This window comes from Pecten maximus, chromosome 18, assembly GCF_902652985.1.
Source record: "Pecten maximus chromosome 18, xPecMax1.1, whole genome shotgun sequence".
In the NCBI taxonomy this organism is placed as follows: Eukaryota; Metazoa; Mollusca; class Bivalvia; order Pectinida; family Pectinidae; genus Pecten; species Pecten maximus.
In genome coordinates this window covers 3212783-3222806 of record NC_047032.1, presented here as the reverse complement: position 1 = coordinate 3222806, position 10024 = coordinate 3212783, and the positions used below count along the sequence as shown (strand labels likewise).

The window sequence follows — 10024 nt, the reverse complement described above, 5'->3', positions numbered from 1 at the left end:
AACGAATTGTGGTATTACACTCTAACATGATTTGATGTGGATATAAATGTTATTGGCACTGAACTACACGGACACTTGTATTTAAATAGAATGACTATGTTCCGTTTGATTTCTGCTGTCCTCGTCATGAGATTTGAAAACAGTGATGAACATATCTATATATATATATAAGGTAAACTGTTCAGGTAAACAGTTCATGTAAACAGTTCAGGTAAACTGTTCAGTTAAACAGTTGATGTAAACAGTTCAGGTAAACAGTTCATGTAAACAGTTCATGTAAACAGTTCAGATAAACTGTTCAGGTAAATTGTTCAGGTAAACAGTTCATGTAAACAGTTCAGGTAAACAATTCAGGTAAAAAGTTCAGGTAAACAGTTCAGGTAAACAGTTCAGGTAAACAGTTCAGATTAACAGTTCAGGTAAACTGTTCTGGTAAACAGTTCAGGTTAACAGTTCAGGTAAACAGTTCTGGTAAATTGTTCAGGTAAACAGTTCAGGTAAACAGTTCAGGTAAACTGTTCAGGTTAACAGTTCAGGTAAACAGTTCATGTAAACAGTTCAGGTTAACAGTTCATGTAAACTGTTCAGGTAATCAGTTCAGGTGAACTGTTCAGGTAAACTTCCAAACAGTTAGGGGTTAGGGTTAACCCTAACACTCCAAAGAGACGAGATACCTGTATCAAAATTTACTTTTATAATTTTAATAATTTTAAGAAAAAAAAAGTAGCACCTACAACAACTGTCCTACTTATCACGAAAGTACTTGCATACCTATAAATAAACCATAGGTACTTACATACCTATAAATAAACTATCCAATCACTAAGTATAACCGCATTTTCCTTTACTACATACACACCAACAATAAATGATAATATTTTAGGCAAGTGCATGACAAAATACAAGCAAATAGTGGTACTGCAATCTAGTGAGAGGACAGGAAACGAAATAATACTGATGTTTGGCCTCAAAATAGAGACGTGAATAAGGCGTCTGTGAGATATATGGTCCTATGTGGACCAAACCCATGGGTTTTCCGCTTCTCGACGTTCTCTTTTCGTCATTGGTATTTTGGCCTTTGCTTTTGCTAGTTCAGCAGGCGTTGGGACCATTTGCTTTGATTTCCGGTGTCATTTGCATAGAAAACCGGAGATTCTTTATGTCCACATTACTAACATCCCCCACGCCGTACCGGTTACACCGCGGGTAGCCACACTCCAAGGTGGAAGGCGAGACGGAAATAAAGAGCAATCTATCCAGGAACTCGACTGGCTCGCAATGTGTTGTGTACTTCAGGACCCCTTCCGACAATTCACGCACACCGGAAATGATCTCAGAGCTGCTCAGAATCTCCATTTGTGGAGGAAACTTTTCGCGAAGCATCGAATACCACTTCCGTTTCGGCACAATTACCGGTAGGCATTCTAACTCCCACTGAACGTCCAGTTTACACGCTTGTAGGGCGTTTATAATGTCCATATATGGCGTCTCGTTCTCCTCAACTCTTTGCTGGGCATCTTTGAAAACCGGAAGTGTGGTTATATTACCAGGTCGGTGAATTATAAGCAGTTTTCCTTGTTTTGAAAGACATTTCATAATATTCTCAAACACATCGATAGGATTCTCAAAGTAGCGTATTGCATCTATTATAATCACTTTGTCAAATTGTGGTTTATTTGAGTCCCGACTTTTGGCCAACTGCCGGAAGTACTCCTCGGCACCGACATGCGCAACTCGTATGGAGAGAACTTTTTCCGTGTCTGTTTCTACGTAGCTGTAATGTCCGGGGATGACTGACATTGCAGGTTCGAGGAGACAAAATTTATCTACTATCCTCTGAGCAAAACTTCCTTTATTGTCGCCGATGTAACAGAAACGATCTGTTGTCCCCAGCTCCAGATATTTGTGGATCAACGTAAACAATTTTTCGTCGTATTTTCCGCCAAAGACATACTTTTCGGAATCGCCTAGCTGAGGGATATTATAACGATTCTGATATCCCTCGGTAGCAACGGACAGAGGCCGAGGAGTCTCGGGTCCAAGAAATGAAGAAGCCATGGCCTAAGAATAATCCAATATGTTCCGAATGTGAACTAAACACTGGTTACAAGCAATCCTGGAATGATAAAAAGAGTGCCAAGAATAAGAGGCGACTGAGGAATCTAAAAGGAGGTCGAAAAAAATGCCAGAATTTAGATGTGTATTTAAAACAGCCCCATTATGCAATAGATTTGATTTTTTTTTTTTCAATATTAGATTTCTAAGGGATTTTGATACATGGATATATTCTGAAACGTGTCACTATTTAATGAAATCAAAACGCGGCATACAGGTAAACGGCAAACATCGGGGACAAAAGTCCACCGGCAGTGTCTACAACCATGGTAAATGTCCATCTCTGTCTTATGATGCAGTAGAACAAACTCTATACCTGAACATTTGACATTCCAGAATTAAACTTCTAATACAGGGCATACATCGTCACCTATCCTGCTACTCCGTCATATTACAATTTATTTTAAAACTGATTTTGATAAAGAAATTACCTGTAATGGCGCCAAGTCCGGCCGTGAGACACACATCAGTCAATGGAGGGTTTTAGAGCAGTTTCTTCAGCTGTGAAGAGCAATAATAGACGTCAGACACGGTTAGATAGTTAGTTACATTAAGTCGTGTCTAATGTTCAAAGATCAAAGGCGTTTTAGGTTATACCGGTAATCTGTAAAAGGCTCACTTTTCAATAAGGTGTAAATCGACCCGGCGATGATTAAACCGCTCCTCTATAACGAATAATATTTATATACCAACCATACTGACGCTCATCCAAGCCTTAAAGGTCAGGCCTTTTAAATTGGTCAGATTAATTAGTATCCAGATTATTGTTATTCGTTTAACGACATGACAGCATATCAACACAGGGACCTGATAATTCGTTACAGTCTATATGTATTTGGACCTTCCCTAGTGTGTATCACAGGGACCTGAGAATTTGTTACAGTCTACGTGTACCTTCCCTAGTGTGTATCACAGGGACCTGAGAATTTGTTACAGTCTATGTGTATTTGGACCTTCCCTAGTGTGTAGCACAGGGACCTGGAAAATTGTTACAGTCTACGTGTATATGAACCTTCCCTAGTGTGTATCACAGGGACCTGGACAATATTGTTATAGTCAACGTGTATTTGGACCTTCCCTTGCATGTATCACAGGGACCTGGACAATTTATTAGTCAGCGTGTATTTAGACCTTCCCTTGTGTGTATCACAGGGACTTGAGCATTGTTTTACAGTCTTCTTGTATTTGGACCTTCTCTAGTGTGTTTAACACAGTTTTATAATGAACACCGGGAATGTCATTTCTACCGAATTTTAATAACCCCACCCAACCCCCACCTCCACCCCCACCTCCCAAACGTCTGAAAGTGCGCCAAATACACTGAGGAAGATCCAAATACACGTAGACTGTAACAAATTCTCAGGTCCCTGTGCTTATCAAATGATCATCTACCTAGCCATATATGTTCTTATTTCCCGGGACGTATGTAATTCTAAATACCTATTGAATGGGTCTTTACAATGAAAGTTGTAACCTGACTAAGGATAATTAGAAAATGTCTTACCTGTTCACGTACGTTGTTCAAAATAGGTACGAGATCAAACAAAAATCTACGGTGAGGCCATGTAAAGACAAACTTTACCTGTCTGTAGACGTGGATACTGCCCTTACCAGAGGTATATACGTGTACGGGTGACATTATCAGATTTTCAATAAAAAGAACGTCATATATAGGTACATATATTGCTATACAGGTGGTGTATGTATAGTACATTTCAGTAACTCTATTAGTCAGAGATCTGGTTATTATTATTACGTGATAATCAAGCCATTTATTACTGTCAGCACATTATGTCGGAATTAGTACAAACACACAATGGAATACATTATCGGAATAAATAATACACAACATAACTCACCAGGTCAATGGATCACGTGACCGAATTATTTACACAGTAGGTACCACTTATAACAGGTGCTAATTAAACCACGTCGCGGGATTCAAACTAATTACATGTAGATCGAAATATCACAATGGTAATCATACCTACATTATCCCGGATTTCATCAATTTTCCTTCACCCCAGAAAATTTCTTAATTTAAAATTTCCCACTGGTAAGCATAATTGGTGTTAAGAAAAATCTTAGTTAAGAAAAATCTTAGTTAAGAAAATATCTCTATATTCTTTAACAAGCAAGTAAAAGCGAAAAAAATGATGAATCCGGAACAGAGTGTACGGGAAGTTCGAGATAAAATGAGCGTTCTACCAGATATGCTGTATGTTGTTCGAGATATCATGGTGGCCATATATGTTTTATACGTAGTTGTTGTGTATGTAGTTCGAGATATCATGGTGGCCATATATGTTGTATACGTAGTTGTAGTGTATGTAGTTCGAGATATCAGGGTGGCCATATATGTCGTATACATAGTTGTTGTGTATGTTGTTCGATATATCAATGTCATCGACTAGTTTTGTATGTTGTTCGTGACATCCTAGTTATCCTACATGTTGTGCATGTAATTCGAGATTTGAAGTTCGAGATCAAAGTATCATGGCCACCCTACTTGTTGTATATGTAGTTCGAGATATCGATGTCTTCGACAAGTTGTGTATGTAGTTCGAGATATCAAGGCCATCTATCTGTTGTGTATTTCGTTCGAGATATGGTCAACTATCTGTTGCGTTTGTAGTTCAAGATATCATGGTCAACTACCTGATGCGTATTTCGTTCGAGATTTGTAAAGTTTGTATATCTTGGTAACACCACAGTGTGTAAATGTATATATTATAATGTAGTTCGATATATCAGTACCGGTTTGTCACCCTACCTGACATTAAATGTGTCGTTCGATATGTCGATTCCTCTCCTCGTAGTCCATATAAGTTACGTTTTCTCTCAAATAAATCTCCAAATGAACGACAGAGAATTATACAGAGTGATCTAGCTGGCTTTCTGATACCTATATCAGATCGGATCTTCCCGTCGTCAATACCGCCAGTCTCTATACAGATAGTTATACCTGGCTGGTATTGGCATATCGTGTCTTTGATCAGCTAACATCATAACACATGTCTACACTAGAGGAATGGTTTTAAAACGATATTTGGTCTGTGTCTATCTTACCTGGACATTTTCCATGGAGGGTGACTTCGCATTCCTACATCCCTTCAGACAAACGTAAATACTGATTTTATCCCAGCACACAATGTACAATACCGTCAATATAGGTGTATCGCCGACCACAAGTCAAGACTTTAAATCGCCCACGGTTAAATTACTTAGATCCTTTCAGGCCACGGCTTGTTGTTAAGGAAGCTTTTACGTATTTAAATATCAGCAAGGTCAAAGTTCATTCCCTTGTCAATTTTCGTCATGAACCAGAATCGATACACTGAGTAAATATAGCACATATGTACATTACATACACTGCATCACGGTAAAGGGAAGATCTGACTATCCATGAACTTTTTTCTTTTTGTAGTTTAGTTGACAAGTTTACCGATAATACAAAAATACCATTCGTAATGTGAGAGATCTATGATAGATACATGTAATATATTGTATATAGTGTATGTAGTTCTAGATAAATGCATCATGGTAGTTCGAGATATCAAGGTCCCCTATCTGTTGTGTATTTCGTTCGAGATATCATGGTCCCCAATCTGTTGTGTATGTAGTTCGAGATATCAAGGCCACCTACCTGTTGTGTATGTAGTTCGAGATATCAAGGTCCCCTATCTTGTGTATGTAGTTCGAGATATCATGGTCCCCTACCTGTTGTGTATGTAGTTCGAGATATCAAGGCCACCTACCTGTTGTGTATGTAGTTCGAGATATCAAGGTCCCCTATCTTGTGTATGTAGTTCGAGATATCATGGTCCCCTACCTGTTGTGTATGTAGTTCGAGATATCAAGGCCACCTACCTGTTGTGTATGTAGTTCGAGATATCAAGGTCCCCTATCTTGTGTATGGAGTTCGAGATATCAAGGCCACCTACCTGTTGTGTATGTAGTTCGAGATATCAAGGCCACCTACCTGTTGTGTATGTAGTTCGAGATATCATGGTCCCCTACCTGTTGTGTATGTAGTTCGAGATATCAAGGCCACCTACCTGTTGTGTATGTAGTTCGAGATATCATGGTCCCCTATCTGTTGTGTATGTAGTTCGAGATATCATGGTGACCTACCTGTTGTGTATGTAGTTCGAGATATCATGGTCCCCTACCTGTTGTGTATGTAGTTCGAGATATCATGGTCCCCTATCTGTTGTGTATGGAGTTCGAGATATCAAGGCCACCTACCTGTTGTGTATGTAGTTCGAGATATCAAGGCCACCTACCTGTTGTGTATGTAGTTCGAGATATCATGGTCCCCTACCTGTTGTGTATGTAGTTCGAGATATCAAGGTCCCCTATCTGTTGTGTATTTCGTTCGAGATATCATGGTCCCCTACCTGTTGTGTATGTAGTTCGAGATATCAAGGCCACCTACCTGTTGTGTATGTAGTTCGAGATATCAAGGTCCCCTATCTTGTGTATGTAGTTCGAGATATCATGGTCCCCTACCTGTTGTGTATGTAGTTCGAGATATCAAGGCCACCTACCTGTTGTGTATGTAGTTCGAGATATCAAGGTCCCCTATCTTGTGTATGTAGTTCGAGATATCATGGTCCCCTACCTGTTGTGTATGTAGTTCGAGATATCAAGGCCACCTACCTGTTGTGTATGTAGTTCGAGATATCAAGGTCCCCTATCTTGTGTATGGAGTTCGAGATATCAAGGCCACCTACCTGTTGTGTATGTAGTTCGAGATATCAAGGCCACCTACCTGTTGTGTATGTAGTTCGAGATATCATGGTCCCCTACCTGTTGTGTATGTAGTTCGAGATATCAAGGCCACCTACCTGTTGTGTATGTAGTTCGAGATATCATGGTCCCCTATCTGTTGTGTATGTAGTTCGAGATATCATGGTGACCTACCTGTTGTGTATGTAGTTCGAGATATCATGGTCCCCTACCTGTTGTGTATGTAGTTCGAGATATCATGGTCCCCTATCTGTTGTGTATGGAGTTCGAGATATCAAGGCCACCTACCTGTTGTGTATGTAGTTCGAGATATCAAGGCCACCTACCTGTTGTGTATGTAGTTCGAGATATCATGGTCCCCTACCTGTTGTGTATGTAGTTCGAGATATCAAGGCCACCTACCTGTTGTGTATGTAGTTCGAGATATCATGGTCCCCTATCTGTTGTGTATGTAGTTCGAGATATCATGGTCCCTTATCTGTTGTGTATGTAGTTCGAGATATCATGGTCCCCTACCTGTTGTGTATGTAGTTCGAGATATCAAGGCCACCTACCTGTTGTGTATGTAGTTCGAGATATCATGGTCCCCTATCTGTTGTGTATGTAGTTCGAGATATCATGGTCCCCTACCTGTTGTGTATGTAGTTCGAGATATCAAGGCCACCTACCTGTTGTGTATGTAGTTCGAGATATCAAGGTCCCCTACCTGTTGTGTATGTAGTTCGAGATATCAAGATCCCCTATCTGTTGTGTATGTAGTTCGAGATATCATGGTGACCTACCTGTTGTGTATGTAGTTCGAGATATCATGGTGACCTACCTGTTGTGTATGTAGTTCGAGATATCATGGTCCCCTACCTGTTGTGTATGTAGTTCGAGATATCAAGGGCACCTACCTGTTGTGTATGTAGTTCGAGATATCACGGTCCCCTACCTGTTGTGTATGTAGTTCGAGATATCAAGGCCACCTACCTGTTGTGTATGTAGTTCGAGATATCATGGTGACCTACCTGTTGTGTATGTAGTTCGAGATATCATGGTCCCCTATCTGTTGTGTATGTAGTTCGAGATATCATGGTCCCTTATCTGTTGTGTATGTAGTTCGAGATATCAAGGGCACCTACCTGTTGTGTATGTAGTTCGAGATATCACGGTCCCCTACCTGTTGTGTATGTAGTTCGAGATATCAAGGGCACCTACCTGTTGTGTATGTAGTTCGAGATATCATGGTCAACTATCTGTTGTGTATTTCGTTCGAGATATCATGGTCCCCAATCTGTTGTGTATGTAGTTCGAGATATCGTGGTCACCCATCTGTTGTGTATGTAGTTCGAGATATCAAGGTCCCCTATCTTGTGTATGGAGTTCGAGATATCATGGTCAACTATCTGTTGTGTATGGAGTTCGAGATATCATGGTGACCTACCTGTTGTGTATGTAGTTCGAGATATCACGGTCCCCTACCTGTTGTGTATGTAGTTCGAGATATCAAGGCCACCTACCTGTTGTGTATGTAGTTCGAGATATCATGGCCACCTACCTGTTGTGTATGTAGTTCGAGATATCATGGTCAACTATCTGTTGTGTATTTTGTTCGAGATATCATGGTGACCTACCTGTTATGTATGTAGTTCGAGATATCATGGTGACCTACCTGTTGTGTATGTAGTTCGAGATATCAAGGCCACCTACCTGTTGTGTATGTAGTTCGAGATATCAAGGCCACCTACCTGTTGTGTATGTAGTTCGAGATATCATGGTCCCCTATCTGTTGTGTATGTAGTTCGAGATATCATGGTCAACTACCTGTTGTGTATTTCGTTCGAGATATCAAGGCCACCTATCTATTGTGTATTTCGTTCGAGATATCAAGGCCACCTACCTGTTGTGTATGTAGTTCGAGATATCATGGTCCCCTATCTGTTGTGTATGTAGTTCGAGATATCAAGGCCATCTACCTGTTGTGTATGTAGTTCGAGATATCACGGTCCCCTATCTATTGTGTATGTAGTTCGAGATATCACGGTCCCCTATCTATTGTGTATGTAGTTCGAGATATCATGGTCCCCTATCTGTTGTGTATGTAGTTCGAGATATCATGGTCCCCTACCTGTTGTGTATGGAGTTCGAGATATCATGGCCACCTACCTGTTGTGTATGTAGTTCGAGATATCATGGTCAACTATCTGTTGTGTATGTAGTTCGAGATATCATGGCCACCTACCTGTTGTGTATGTAGTTCGAGATATCATGGTCAACTATCTGTTGTGTATGTAGTTCGAGATATCATGGTGACCTACCTGTTGTGTATGTAGTTCGAGATATCATGGTCAACTATCTGTTGTGTATGTAGTTCGAGATATCATGGTCCCCTACCTGTTGTGTATGTAGTTCGAGATATCATGGTGACCTACCTGTTGTGTATGTAGTTCGAGATATCAAGGCCACCTACCTGTTGTGTATGTAGTTCGAGATATCAAGGCCACCTACCTGTTGTGTATGTAGTTCGAGATATCATGGTCAACTATCTGTTGTGTATTTTGTTCGAGATATCTTGGTAATTAACCTACCTGTTATGAAGGAACTTATGTTGGCTCACAGATACAGCCTTCTAAGTAGACTGAAAAAAGTCAGTACATGAATAATCAGATGTGCATAAAAGTAATCAAATTATATTCAAATAGGATTTCACATTAAGTTTTGACCGCAATATACACTAACATTGTGACAAAGGATTTAGAACGTTTTCTGATGTGTGGCCCTGCGATATTCAAATAACTATAAAACTTAACGGTCACAACATCAATTAGTTTACTAGCCTAATCCTTTGTTTTATTGAGAATATTAGCGGTAACTGAGAATTTACATCAGGGCTAACCGGTTCGTCAGTTTTTAAATGTAACATTTCAAACATAGTTTCTCTATATCTTGGTGGACCTGCAAAATGTTATTGAATACAGGATGTGGGAGTCTTTGTCAAGGCTCGTCTGAAAACAATATAAAATCATCAGGTCCGTCTTAAACTGGTCCGTCCGTTTGGACTGCAAAATGAAACGGCCCAGCTAACCATTGACGCCGAAGTAAAGTTCGTTCGTTCCGTTTAAAACGATTTCGTTCCGTTCTTTTTAAATTGCGTATTTTATAAATACCAAAAAAG

At 40.0% G+C, this 10024-nt stretch overlaps 1 protein-coding gene across 3 annotated transcripts; it reads right to left on the bottom strand.

Moving 5' to 3' along the window:
* Nucleotides 1–55: 55 nt before the first annotated feature.
* On the bottom strand, nt 56–5336 carry LOC117316823. Of its 3 annotated transcripts, none has more exons than XM_033871599.1 (3): nt 5185–5336; nt 2547–2616; nt 56–2116 (listed from the first exon to the last, which is right to left on the bottom strand). In XM_033871599.1, the coding sequence occupies exon 3, from the start codon at nt 2056–2058 to the stop codon at nt 1093–1095; it is 966 nt and encodes a 321-aa protein (XP_033727490.1). In that variant the 5' UTR covers nt 2059–2116; nt 2547–2616; nt 5185–5336; the 3' UTR covers nt 56–1092. The 3 variants fall into 3 exon arrangements, with proteins under 3 accessions (XP_033727490.1, XP_033727492.1, XP_033727491.1); XM_033871601.1 differs by lacking the exon at nt 5185–5336 and adding an exon at nt 4889–5164; XM_033871600.1 differs by lacking the exon at nt 5185–5336 and adding an exon at nt 3620–4846.
* Between the last annotated feature and the right edge of the window lie 4688 nt (nt 5337–10024).

Coding starts and splice junctions, on each gene's coding strand:
- LOC117316823 (XM_033871599.1), bottom strand. CDS start 2,058: ATGGCTTCTTCATTTCTTGGACCCGAGACTCCTCGGCCTCTGTCCGTT.